Source organism: Conger conger, chromosome 5 (assembly GCF_963514075.1).
Source record: "Conger conger chromosome 5, fConCon1.1, whole genome shotgun sequence".
NCBI lineage: Eukaryota > Metazoa > Chordata > Actinopteri > Anguilliformes > Congridae > Conger > Conger conger.
Window position 1 is genome coordinate 3270070 of NC_083764.1, and position 15034 is coordinate 3285103.

A 15034-nucleotide genomic window follows, 5' to 3' on the forward strand; every position below is an offset into this window, starting at 1 on the left:
TGCACACACGGTCACACACATGCACACACACCCACACAGTCACACACATGCACACACACCCACGGTCACACACATGCACACACACCCACGGTCACACACATGACCACTCCACAAGCAAATGCATACTTACATACTCGCTCACACACACACTCACATACACAAACTTTAATATTTCTACAGTTTTTACATATTCCGAAAGGATTGCTAATAGCCCACCAGTCCTGTAGCTCTGTTAGCACTCTGTTACATCATCCACCTGACATCATCAGGTGAGCAAACCTGGAGCAGTTTGTGCTTCTTCTGTCTGAGAGACCGTACCTCCTGTGTTTCACCTCCTCAGTGTGTTTCACCCCCTCAGTTTACACACACACACTCACACAGACACACACTCACAGACACACACACACTCACACACACACACACACACACACACACACACACACACACACACACACACACACACTCACACACACACACACACTCACACACACACACATACACTCACACACACTCACACACACACACACTCTCTCTCACACACACACACACACTCACACACACTCACACACACACACACACACACAGAGACACACACACACTCACTCACACACACACACACACACACACACTCACACACACACACACACTCACACACACTCACACAGACACACACTCACAGACACACACACACTCACACACACACACACACACACACACACTCACACACACACACACACACTCACACACACACTCACACACACACACACTCTCTCACACACACACACACACACACACACACACACACTCACACACACTCACACACACACACACACACTCACACACAGACACACACACACACACTCACACACACACACACTCACACACAGACACACACACACACACTCACACACACACACACACACAGAGACACACACACACTCACTCACACACACACACACACACACTCACACACACACACACACTCACACACACACACACAGACACACACAGACACACACACACACTCACACACACACACACACACAGACACACACACACACACACACACACTCTCACACACAGACACACACACACTCACACTCACACACACACACACTCTCACACACAGACACACACACACTCTCTCACACACACACACTCACACACACACAGACACACACACACACACACACTCTCACACTCACACACACTCACACACACACACATTCACACACACACACCCACAGACACACACACACACACTCAGACCCTCCACTCCACCCGTCTTCTACACAGGGGGTCCAGGAAGTTTCTTCATCATCTGCTAAAAGAGAGGAGAGGAGGAAAGTGTATGGAGGGAGGGAAAGATGGAGGGAGGGAGGGAGGGAAAGATGGAGGGAGGGAGGGAGAGAGGGAAAGATGGAGGGAGTGAAGTAGAAGGAGGCATGCGGAGGGTACTCCCCCTCTTCTGGCGGAACACAGTACTTCACGTTTTTTGTAAACTATTGTTTTGACAGCGTGTCACTTCAATTCCGGCATTAACTATATGGGAAAATATAGCACAACAGTGAGAAAACGACTTGGTTATCTTTATCTGAACCCTTAGGCTATTGTCATGAGGCTGTGGAATACTAAGATGGGTGAGCTAATTCAGTTGTCAGCTGCCTTGCAAAATGCTGCACAAATGCCATTTTAACTGAAGTAGCTAATGGGGAAATGTATAGGTCTGCGGCGGGATCTCGGTGGTGAGGAGGAACGGGGATGTTGTTTTGCTGTGTTATGTAAATAATGCATTTTTTTCAAGTCCGCAGCCTCTGTACAGCAAACTCCCCTAGGCTCCCACACCGGCGATACAAATTACGTGCCTTTTTTCCCCCGTTAAACTCTCTAAAATGTCCTCCGGGGAATTCGGGGAACCTGAAGGTGCCGCGAAATTTAGGGATCTCACAGCGCGCGGCTCGAACAGGGACTGACGGAGGACACACGGGTGCCTTACGGGCCTTCGAGCGCCGCTCTATTCCGGGACAGACGCAACGGGACGGGCCTCCTACTCACAGACGGATACGCCGGGATGCGCCATACGGGATGTACTCATACGGGATGCTAGGGCACACTTTAGGAATCAGAAAAGCAGTGAACGTATTTGTTAATGGTTAACTAATTATGTCCTATAGCACTTTACAATAAGGTACATGGATTGGCATAGTTGTTAACTAACTTACTAATGAAAAGTTAATGTCATGTTTAATTTATGTATTTGTACATTGTTCATTCATGTTAACAACTACATTAGTTAATGGCAATTTATATCGGAATTAGAAAAGCAGTCAATGTATTTGTTAATGATTAACTAATGATGCGTTTACCCAATAACACTTCACAATAAGGTACATGAATTGGCATTAACTAATGTAGTTGTTAACATGAATTAATTGATGTACAAATACATACATTTAGCATGACATAAACTTTTCTTTAGTTAATGTATTTGTTAACTACTATTTAATGTATTAGTTTCATGAATATTTATACATTAGCAAACCATAGTATAAATGTGGGAGTGAATGATTGTGGATGTTGAATCAAAATTATAGTTTTATTACTCTGCAGAGATAACGCCTCCAACATATTTTCCGTTTTTCAGTGAAGCTGAGATTGTGGGTAAACTGAAGAGACTACATGACGTGTGTGTGAAATGTCCCCTGATGTGAATCCCCCAGAGCTGTGTGTTCTCTGTGCGTGAGGAGAGAGGGGCGGTGAGTGGGTGAACATGCACTCCACATAGCGGGAGCACGAGAGGGGAGAAGCGTCTGAATGGATGACTGAAGACTCGACTTTTTTTGAAATTGCACTTTGTATTTCTTTACCTTTTTTGTGCTATTTATCTGATGTTTTTATCCAACGCAACTTACAGTTGATTAGGCTAAGCAGGGAATAATCCGCGCTGGAGCAATGTGGGGTTCAGGGCCTTGCTCAAGGACCTAGCTTGGGGCTTGAACCACCAACCTTCCAGATCCTATTCAAGCGCCTTAGACACTAGGCTACAGACCACCACAGCTACTTTTTCCATCTCTCTCTGTTTTTGTGCCTTGACACATTTTCCCCTTTGTCTATATTGCAAATCCACTGTAATGTATTAATAAAAAAGTTGTCATCTATTTCAAGGAAATTATTTAGCCACATTTGGTTTCATGATCTGTATGAAATGAGGTCACTGTTGGGGCAGAAATCAACGTCGTTGGGCATCAGGCTTGGTGGTGCTAGGCCTTTTGTTAAAAAAAAAAAAGTTATTTGGTGATATTAACATATTTTAAAAGTTTATTATTTATTAAAGTTTAATATTAAAACTAAGATTGTAAGATAAACATTTTTCAGGTATATGTACATGTGCACAATACACTGCTGATCTCTGAGTTACAGCTGGCATGCACAATACTACCCTGAAAGCACAGACTGCAGCTCCTAGAACCTGCGTGTGTGAGTGTGTGTGTGTGTGAGATTGGAGGTTAGGGTGGAGGTGGGGGTGTGTGGTTAGGGTGTGTGTGGTTAGGGTGGAGGTGGGGGTGTGTGGTTAGGGTGGAGGGCGGTGTGTGGTTAGGGTGGAGGGGGGTGTGTGGTTAGGGTGTGTGTGGTTAGGGTGGAGGTGGGGGTGTGTGGTTAGGGCGGGGGTGTGTGGTTAGGGTGGAGGTGGGGGTGTGTGGTTAGGGTGGAGGGCGGTGTGTGGTTAGGGTGGAGGGCGGTGTGTGGTTAGGGTGGAGGGCGGTGTGTGGTTAGGGTGGAGGGGGGTGTGTGGTTAGGGTGTGTGTGGTTAGGGTGGAGGTGGGGGTGTGTGGTTAGGGTGGAGAGGGGGTGTGTGGTTAGGATGGTGATGGGGTGGGTGTGTGGTTAGGGTGGAGGTGGGGGTGTGTGGTTAGGGTGGAGGGCGGTGTGTGGTTAGGGTGTGTGTGGTTAGGGTGGAGGGCGGTGTGTGGTTAGGGTGTGTGTGGTTAGGGTGGGGGTGTGTAGTTAGGGTGGAGGGCGGTGTGTGGTTAGGGTGGAGGGTGTGTGGTTAGGGTGGGGGGGGGGTGTGGTTAGGATGGTGATGGGGTGGGTGTGTGGTTAGGGTGGAGGTGGGGGTGTGTGGTTAGGGTGTGTGTGGTTAGGGTGGAGGGCGGTGTGTGGTTAGGGTGGGGGGGGGGGTGTGGTTAGGATGGTGATGGGGTGGGTGTGTGGTTAGGGTTAGGGGGGTTGGTTGAAGTAGCTGAGCCTGTGGAAGGGGCTGTCATGGCTGACCGGAGCCCCCCCGTGTGTAGCAGACCCTACATTTCGCTGCAGGGCGCGGGGCTCCACAGGTGCTGAGGCCCATTACAGGAGTAAGTGCTTACGCCGCGTATTAAAAATAAAAAAACAACAGTTTGCCCTGGTTCTGCAGCGCGTGACGGCCGGGAGACAGGCCTGGACAGGGAGCCGGCCGCGTTCTCGCCGTCCAGAGACTGCAGGATGAGCTGTCTGCACCGGCTCCAACGCCGCCAGAATACCGCCATGTTAGCGCCATGTTAGCGCCATGTTAGCGCCATGTCAGCGCCATGTCAGCGTCATGTTAGCGCCATGTTAGCGCCATGTTAGCGCCATGTTAGCACCAGGTTAGCGCCATGTCAGCACCAGGTTAGCGCCATGTTAGCGCCATGTTAGCACCAGGTTAGCGCCATGTCAGCACCAGGTTAGCGCCATGTTAGCGCCATGTTAGCGCCATGTTAGCGCCATGTTAGCGCCATGTCAGCACCAGGTTAGCGCCATGTCAGCACCAGGTTAGCGCCATGTTAGCGCCATGTTAGCGCCATGTTAGCGCCATGTTAGCGCCATGTCAGCACCAGGTTAGCGCCATGTTAGCGCCATGTTAGCGCCATGTTAGCGCCATGTCAGCGCCATGTTAGCGCCATGTTAGCGCCATGTTAGCGCCATGTTAGCGCCATGTTAGCGCCATGTTAGCGCCATGTTAGCGCCATGTCAGCGCCATGTTAGCGCCATGTTAGCGCCATGTTAGCGCCATGTCAGCACCATGTCAGCGCCATGTCAGCGCCATGTTAGCGCCATGTTAGCGCCAGGTTAGCGCCCCAGTGTAGCCATAATGAGATCCACACAACTGTTGGGCCCTTGAGCAAGACCCTTAACCTCACAATTCCCCTGCTTAGTCTAAATCAACTGTAAGTCACTTTGGATAAAAGCGTCAGCTAAATAACAGTAATGTAATGTGAATGGCAGGTAGTTGTTTTGGTGTGGTTATACCTCAGTCTGCCCTGGCTAGTTAATGTTTCCCGGGGGGTTTCGAGGTTGAGCACTTGTGTGGACTAAAAATACACGATGTATGTAATTAATGTAATGTAATGTAATGTAATTAATGGTGGTAAATACACACCAGTGACACCAGGGGGGCAGGGTTTAGAGGTATGTGAGGACAGCCCATTGGCCATGGACTCAGTGCCATATGGTGAAGCCACGGCCATTTGAGGATGGACCAATCAGAGAGACCCGCTTTGGCAGTACCAGATCAGGGGACAGCGTTTGGTTCCAGGGGTCCAATCCGCTGTATCAGAGCATCGTGTTCTCTCATGGACCGGACCTGCAAGTGTAAAAACATGGAGGGTTTAGAATTCCTGTGTGTGTGTGTGTGTGTGCATGAGTGTGCCTGCGTGCATGTGTGTGTGTGCATGAGTGTGCATGTGTGATTATGTGTGTGTGTGTGTGTGTGTGTGTGCATGTGTGATTATGTGTGTGTGTGTGTGTGTGTGTGTGTGTAGGAGAAAGACTGGTGGCTTGTAGACTGGTGCTGTAGTGTTTTGTCACACATTTTGATGCAACGGCAAATGTGGAACAAGGACCTGCCACACTCAACATCCAAAGTACTTTTGGAAAATGTGAAATGAACACCTCCATTTCTTAAAATATTCCATTAACCACAAATGGTTTCTGAACAGAGAAGAGGACCCGGGTGGTGGCAGAACTGGGCAGAACTGGGCTGCTCGTCTTCAGAGAGCCGGGCTGCTTGCAGTGCCCTCTAGTGGAGGAGGGGCGTAAGGCACTGATTAAGGCCACAGTGTAATTTTCACCGCGGTGATCGCGGGGAAGGATCCGGAAGGCCTGGCGTGCCGTGCGGCCCATCCCGCCGGCAGCGACGGGAAAACCGTGCCGAGGAAACGCTCCGAGGAGCGAGGAATGTTCCCGCATCAGCCGCTTCCATCGTCACGGCAACAGAGACTGCATGCGCCCCCACACTTAGAGACGAAATAAGTGTGTGTCAGATTAACTGAGCTGGTACACAACTAACACACGTCATATTCTACACCGCAGGACGGTACTTGTTTTATGGGAGGAGGACGAGGCGAGGCGGCAAAAAAGGCCATTTTGTGGTTTGTGGGCTTTTGGTCGCGGTGTTAGAACATGGCTTCACTGGCTCTCGCACAGGCAGGCGGCGTTCCTGTAGAGCAATGCTGACACCTGCTGGCCATTGTCGGAGTTGCAGTTTAGTGTCTGCCGTAATCTTCATAAACATCTTTCTGTTTGCTGTCACGTTAAATCCCATCTCCTGTTTATAATTATATCATTTTATAGTATTTTAATGTTTATGAAATGATGCATTATGTAAAAAAACTGGCACGGTTAAATTTTTTGCTGGAATTTTTTCGTTTATTGAAACAATATGAAAAATAATAATTTATATTTCCACCTCGACTGCTGTATTTAAATGAGTGTATTTACCGGCTGAATCCAATTTGTAATCCAAGTGAGACAAGCTACCCTCATTAAATACCCCTGTAAGACACTCATAATTACTGCTTCTGCTGACAGAGCCCCACTGAGCCAGACAGACATGCTAAAGCAGTGTTAATGCAACCCTAACTCCAACAAAACCAACACCCTGCTAGAGCGCTGAGCATTACCTCACATTACAATTCCCTTATTTAGCTGACGCTTTTATCCAAAGCCACTTACCGTTCATTAGACTTAGCAGGGGCCAATCGCCCCCCAACTGGATGGATTGTATTTTGGTTATACTGGGGCTTGAACCAACAACCTTCTGGGGTCCAGTCAAGCACCATAGAGCATAGCATTGTGGGTAGCAGGCTGTGTTAAAATGTCTCGGCTGCATCCATATGCAGGGCGTGTCTTTACCCGGGATTATCCCGTCATAAACACGCTAAAGGCCTGAGTACAGAGGGAGGCAGGCACAAGCGCTAAGCCACTCAAGACAAAGGTGTCAGACACTCCGCCGTGCAACGTGAGAACGGAGGAGTTATTACCATTAACACGGGCTCCAAATCTCAATGTGGCAGGTAGAAATAGATCCTTTTGAAGTGAGACCTACCGTCTCCACCCCAGCACAAGAACAACAGCGCGGGAGCGGGGTGGAATATAGAGCAGGCTTCCTTCAGTCTGTCACTCTCTGTGTGATTAGATGGAAGTTAGAGAGCAGAGTGATTCACTTTCAATGCTGCTTACCTCCTTTTTACACACGGTTTCTCGCTGTTCCACGCTGTTCCTCTCAGCTCCACACTGTTCCACGCTGTTCCTCTCAGCTCCACACTGTTCCACGCTGTTCCTCTCAGCTCCACACTGTTCCACGCTGTTCCTCTCAGCTCCACACTGTTCCACGCTGTTCCACTCTGTTCTACACAATTCCACACTGTTACTTGCTGTTCCACTCTGTTCTACACTATTCCGCACTGTTCCACACTATTCCACACTGTTTCTTTGCTGTTCCACTCTGTTCTACACTATTCCACACTGTTCTACACTGTTCCACACTGTTCCTTGCTGTTCCACTCTGTTCTACACTGACAGTGTTACTTTTAACTCCAGCTTCCTGGTTTAATACGGGACTGACTTTTTCCATTTGCAATGTCTGTATTTGCATTCACTAAATTACCAACTGATTTTAAGACATTATTTTTGACATATGTCTGCAAAATTAATAAATAAATCATGGTTAAATCATTGCAGCATTATTAAATTCTATGACTGCCATCATAATGCATGGTTATGTGGAAATAAAAATTCATCTGGCATTTCATCATTTTCAGTTATGTAAAAAGCCTTATGAGTAAGGTGTGTGTGAGAACAGGAATATGACTCTTACCCATCTAATTTAACCCCCAGAGAAAAGGTGGCAAACTTGAGGCAATAATTCAGTTTGAACTTCTGCAGTTTTCAGTTTTTATAAAAAATCCATCTACCCATATATTTATTTTTTAATGAAGTAAAACAAAAAAGGAAAAGTGGTTTAAATGCAGAAAGATCTTTCCCCTGTGGTTCATGTGCAGGCTCATAAAAAAATATAATGATAATAACTCAAATCCATTTTTTAACAGAACAGGTTATTTCTCATTCTCTCTCTCTCTCTTCTCTCTCTCTCTCACACACACACACACACACACACACACACACACACCACACACGGTTTGTGTTTGTGTACAGTACATGTTCAAATGTTGTTGAATGAAATGTGTGAATCTATGAAATGGTGAAATTGAACAATGGACATGTTTAATGCGATCACACCTTGTGTTTACTACACTGGCAGAGATGTATATATAAATGTGGTCATACACTGGCAGAGATGTATATATAAATGTGGTCATAGAGGGGTCTCGGGTGGGCAGGAACAGGGCGGAAAAGAAAAGAAGGAAAAATGGAATAATCCAGAGAGAGCCCAGAGGTGCACAGCTGGAACAGCCAAACAGGGCAGGACTGCCAGAGCCTCAGCAACACTGGGGCCTCAGGAACACTGCAGGAACACTGCAGCCTCAGCAACACTGGGGCCTCAGGACACTGCAGGAACACTGCAGCCTCAGCAACACTGCACCCTCAGCAACACTGCAGCCTCAGCAACACTGCACCCTCAGCAACACTGCAGCCTCAGGACACTGCAGGAACACTGCACCCTCAGCAACACTGGGGCCTCAGGAACACTGCACCCCTCAGCAACACTGCAGCCTCAGGAACACTGCAGCCTCTTGACACTGCAGCCTCAGGACACTGCACCCTCAGGAACACTGCAGCAACACTGGGGCCTCAGGACACTGTAGGAACACTGCAGCCTCAGGAACACTGCAGCCTCAGCAACACTGCACCCTCAGCAACACTGCACCCTCAGCAACATTGCAGCCTCAGGAACACTGCAGCCTCAGGACAATGCAGGAACACTGCAGCCTCAGGAACACTGCAGCCTCAGGAACACTGCAGCAACACTGGGGCCTCAGGACACTGCAGCCTCAGGAACACTGCAGCCCTCAGGAACACTGCAGCAACACTGGGGCCTCAGGACACTGCAGCCTCAGGGTCTCAGCAACACTGCAGCCTCAGGAACAGTGCAGGAACACTGCATCCTCAGCAACACTGCAGCCTCAGGAACAGTGCAGGAACACTGCATCCTCAGCAACACTGCACCCTCAGGAACACTGCAGGAACACTGCAGCCTCAGGACACTGCACCCTCAGCAACACTGCACCCTCAGCAACAACTACTCGGTCTGGAGAGAGAGAGAGAGAGAGAGAGAGTGAGAGAGAGAGAGAGTGAGAGCCTCGGTCTGCCTGGAGAGAGAGAGCCTCGGTCTGTCTGGAGAGAGAGAGAGAGAGAGAGAGAGAGAGAGAGAGAGAAGAGGAGAGAGAGAGAGAGAGAGAGAGAGAGAGAGAGAGGGAGAGAGAGCCCTGGCCTGCTTGGAGAGAGAGAGAGAGAGAGAGAGGAGAGAGAGAGAGAGAGAGAGACCTGGCCTGCTTGGAGAGAGAGAGAGAGAGAGAGAGAGAGAGAGAGAGAGAGAGAGAGAGAGAGAGAGAGAGAGCCCTGGCCTGCTTGGAGAGAGAGAGAGAGAGAGAGAGAGAGACCTGGCCTGCTTGGAGAGAGAGAGAGAGAGAGAGAGAGAGCGAGAGAGAGAGAGAGAGAGAGAGAGAGAGAGAGAGAGAGAGCCCTGGCCTGCTTGGAGAGAGAGAGAGAGAGAGAGAGACCTGGCCTGCTTGGAGTAGAGAGAGAGAGAAGAGAGAGAGCGAGAGAGCACAGAGACTAATTAAGAGGAGGGCAGACAGGGGGGAGGCAGTGCAGCCCAGCCTTCCTCTGGGGGCTCACAGACCAGCGGCAGGAGGGGAAACATGGAACAAAAAGCTGAATGAAATCACTGCAAGCGGCAATTAAGGAGATATCAGAAACACACATGAATATAACTGAATATTACATGCAAAGTGCACAGGTTTTATGCCACCATTAAATAAAGGATGTATGCAGTGAGCTCCTTCATTTTAAGGACAAATACATTTTTTCTTGATTTGGTTCTGCACTCCACAATTTTAGATTTGAGCAGCTGACGTGGTTAAAGTGCACATTCTCCATTTTGTATTTAAGGTTATTTTAATACACTTTGGTTTCATCATCTGTTCTTTTACCCACCATTTCAGGGCACCATAGTATTTGTGACACATTAAACTCACATTGTGTATTCAAAGCAAAATAGCAACATGCATTCGTAATAGTTAATCTGTAAGACATTTTTATTTATCCATTTTACTTTGTTATATTTTTATTTGTATATCTTAAAAATGAACAATTACTTTTCATTTATATTTTTCTTTTTTTTCCTTTTTCATTATTATAACAATTATGATTACTATTATTATTCATTTGTTGTTATTATTAATATGAGTGTTTTTAGCTTTTGGTCATTAAAATGAATTCAGATTTTAAAATTGTTTATATTATTTTAATATGTACGGATTTTTAAATGATTAAATGTTTTTTGGTTAGGGTTGGAGTTTGGGGCTGGGGCTAGGCCCCATAGGAGAGCCCCTTGGGAAAGAGTACTGGAGCCTTGAGGTACGTGGTCCCTCTAAAAATATATTTCTTATTTTTTTATATATATTTTTTGGTTAGAGTTAGGGTTAGGTAATGGTTGGAAAACACCAGGTTTCAGACTTGAGTTTATAATGCACTTTGTGTTAGGGTTACGTTTTATATTTAGGTTTTTTATTTATGTTTTATTTTGCTCATAAATGCCTCATATTTATATAGTTTCTCATGTTTTTACATTTTTAGGAAATATGTTCATTAATGTTTTTCCATGTTTAAATAAAAAATATATACATACATTTTTTAAAATATATATATTGTTAAGGTTATTTAATTTAATTGCAAAACGTTTTTGCAGTTGGGAGGTAAGCAGTAAGTATTTTGAATCTGGTCAAACAAATACAGTTTTCACAAGACAGTTATGTTAATATTGTTTCACTAAACTGTTGATATTTAAATTGTTCTTCACCCACTGAAATATAAAATACAATTTTAAACCTCATCTCCTGGCTATCTAATTAGAGATGGTCTTAAAACAACACACAACATACCGTGTAGGTCTTTGCTTAAACATTTGCTAAAACACATTACGTTACATTACAATCAGGCTCACAGAATAAAGGGCAGAAGCAAAGTAACTCTCAAAAAATGTGCTGGAACCAAGACGCACACAGTCTATAAACACACAATTACCGTCATGCTAACCAAACAAACAACAATTTGCACTGCTACTAAAGAATGTAGCACTGGACTAATAACCAGTTTTTACTTGACCAGTGTGTCATCTAATCCCATACGGCATTGGCCACAAGTGGCATGACATGAAAATAATATATTAATTAATTAATATAGTGTAGTATGTGTATCTTCACACAGCTGTAACTGCAGCACTTTCAAAGGGAAATCCACGTAAGAAACAGAAAAAAGAAAGGAGATTTAAAGGGAGTCAGTCCGGGAGTCTGAAGAGGTGAGTTTCAGAGCATGGGCGGGATTCTCTAAGGACAGCAGGGGTTTCTGCTGTCCTCACCTGAGAGTATGTGATATACAGACACAGTGACCAACTGAAGACTACAGGGAGAAATGCTGCCACACAGCACCAGGAAGTGTCCTTGGTCACATGCCTAGTCATGTGCACAAGGAAGAAAACTCAGAGTAAATGACACGCCCCGGCAGATGAACTAATTAAAAGAACTTGGGGCAGCTGCCAAATGAGGAAGCAAAGATTTTAAGTCAGAGCAGTTTTTGGGCTAGGGGAAAACAATCAGACCACAAGAAAAAATTCTAAATAAATAAATATGTCCAGTCCATTTGGAAAATATTATTTTTGAGCTAAAATATGGTTATCAGTCGGGGGGCAACAAATCATATTAAAAAATAATATAAATTGATATATTTATTATATATATTTTATAAATATATATATATATTTCGCTATATTATATAGTGAAACTGGTCACTGGAAAGCTGACCCCACAGTCCTGATTGGAGTAAGAAGCCCTTTCCACCACCAGGGGGCAGAATACAGACAGGAGACGTGACCCGGAAGTGCATGTGCACAGAGGGGGGAGGAGCCACGTGCCCAGAGGTCACAGAACGGAGGGGTCTGATTGGTGTGTTGGGTGTGATGATGATGAGCTGATCCGTTAGCTGCCCGCTAGGCTAGCACCAGGGCTTTGTGTCTGATGTGGGCAGCCAGCAGAAGTGGATATAGAGGAGAGGGACATGGCAGAGTCTGGGGAGGCAGTAGACCAGACCAGCCGCAGAACTCCGGATGAACTGCACAGAGCTGATGACAGAGAGTCACACACAGGTCTGATGTCACAACACATAGAGATAGTATAGGTACTACAACTTACACGACGCATGCATACATGTACACACATCTATAGGTACTACAACTGACACAACCACAAGCACACAACACAGGAGCGCACAACTTATACTGTAAGTACTACAACTGACACAAGACACACAAACCTTATTGATACCACAACTTGCACAACACACACAGACCTTATAAGTACTACAACTGACACAACACACACAGACCATTTACGCACCAGAACTTACAGAATGCACACATACCTTATAGGTACCAGAACGTACAGAATGCACACACACCTTATAGGTACCAGAACGTACAGAATGCACACACACCTTATAGGAACCAGAACTTACAGAATGCACACACACCTTATAGGTACCAGAACTTACAGAATGCACACACACCTTATAGGTACCAGAACGTGGGGGTGACATGGCTCAGGCAGTAAGAGCAGTCGTCTGGCAGTCGGAGGGTTGCAGGTTCGATCCCCCGCCCGGGCTGTGTCGTAGTGTCCCTGAGCAAGACACCTAACCCCCCAAATGCTCCTGATGAGCTGGTCGGTGCCTTGCATGGCAGCCAATCGCCGTTGGTGTGTGAGTGTGTGTATGAATGGGTGAATGAGAAGCATCAATTGTACAGCGCTTTGGATAAAGGCGCTATATAAATGCCAACCATTTACCATTTACCATTTAACGTACAGAATGCACACACACCTCATAGTTACCAGAACTTACAGAATGCACACACACCTTATAGGTACCAGAACTTACAGAATGCGCACACACCTTATAGAAACTACAACTTACTCAACAAACACAGACCTCATACGTACCACAACACTCACACACACACACACACACACACACACACACAGACACACACACACACACAGGAGCGTGCACTCACACACAGACACACACACACACACACGCGCACACACGCGCACACACGCACACACTCACACACAGACACAGACACACACACACACAGGTGCGCGCGCACACACACACACACACACACACACACACACACACAGGTGCGCACACACACACACACACACGCACACACACGCACACACACACTCCTAACAGGCAGCAGGGCTCAGGCAGCGTCCCACGCCCGGGCCACGCTGTTCCACAGGCTGCAGTTTACAGCTGTTTTCATGTCAGCCAGGATGCCGACGCAGCTTCACACAGATTCTGGAGGTGAGAAAAAAAAACGATGCAAAACAACAACATGCAGAAAGAATGCACAACAAAATGGAGGAGGGGGGGAGGGGGGGGGGGGGGGGGGCTGTTCCAGACATGCACACACTAATGCCTTGCCATACCTAAGCACTCTCCCAACAGACAATGCGATGATGTTTGTCCAAACATTCATAAGACTAGAAAAAAGGGGAATTAAATGAATTCTGGGATTGCTGCACCACAGGGCTGTCAGTCACGCAGCCATCCATCTGGCTAATTGGCTTCTTACCCTTTCCCTCCTCCGTTCTTCTCTAAACCGCAGCCTCTGGCTGAAAATGCAAAACAGAGAGAAAAGGAGCCGTCTAAAAAAAAAAAAAAAGATACAGGGAGGAGGGAGGGGTGTGTGTATGCGTGTGTGTGTGTGTGTGTGTGTGGTGCAGCTTTACTTAATTATCTCTCTGAGTCAGGGCCTAGCGAATCTGGCCCACACAGCAGAGTTATGCTAAACAGCAAAGCATCATGGGAATTGGAGTGACAGCTCATTCCACCCTGCAGTTTTTTTTGGGTATGAGAGCGGGAGGCGGAGGGATGGGGGGGGGCAGAAACATAGGTTCCCTTCCCAGAATCCCTGTGAACGGCGCGGCGCGAGCTCGGGGGAGCGGCGGTGACAGGTTTTGACGCGGTCTGTTTGCCGCGGCGGTGACACGGCTTGTTGACAAACGCCAGCAGACACCGCGGCACCCTGGGAAATGCCTGCCACGGGTTTGTCAGCAGAGTGACAGAGCCTGTTAGTGTCTCAAATCCTGGAGCTGACAGCAACCCGTCTTGTTGACAGTGTTTGACACGCCGCTCTCAATTCATATCGTGTATAATTCCTCTCTCTTTTTTTTTAACCCTCCCCCTGTTCCCCAACTGCAGAATTACTCGATTTTTGGGCCTACCTGGTTGTCGAGAGATAATGATTTTCAAAAAAAATACTTGAGAATGTTAGCAGCTCTTTATTTATAATGTAAAAATAAAGAAATAATTAAACATTCGCTGGTGTTTTTCTCGGTTTATTTGAGAGCAGACATGATCGGTTTACCTATGCTGAGGAAGTGTTTCACAAACAGGGAGATGCTAGAACACTTCCTCTGTGGTTTTCATGTTCTTCACTGACCCGTGACCAAACATAATACGACAGATTTAGGGTTTACTGCACCAAACATTTTTC

The 15034-nt window shown here is 46.7% G+C and overlaps 1 protein-coding gene across 1 annotated transcript; it reads left to right on the forward strand.

Annotated features, from left to right (window-relative positions):
• Positions 1-387: 387 nt before the first annotated feature.
• Positions 388-1065, forward strand: LOC133127935 (putative uncharacterized protein FLJ46204; the record flags this gene model as incomplete). Its single annotated transcript, XM_061241071.1, has 1 exon — positions 388-1065. A coding segment is annotated over one exon (678 nt), but the record flags the coding sequence as incomplete, so codon positions are not given.
• Between the last annotated feature and the right edge of the window lie 13969 nt (positions 1066-15034).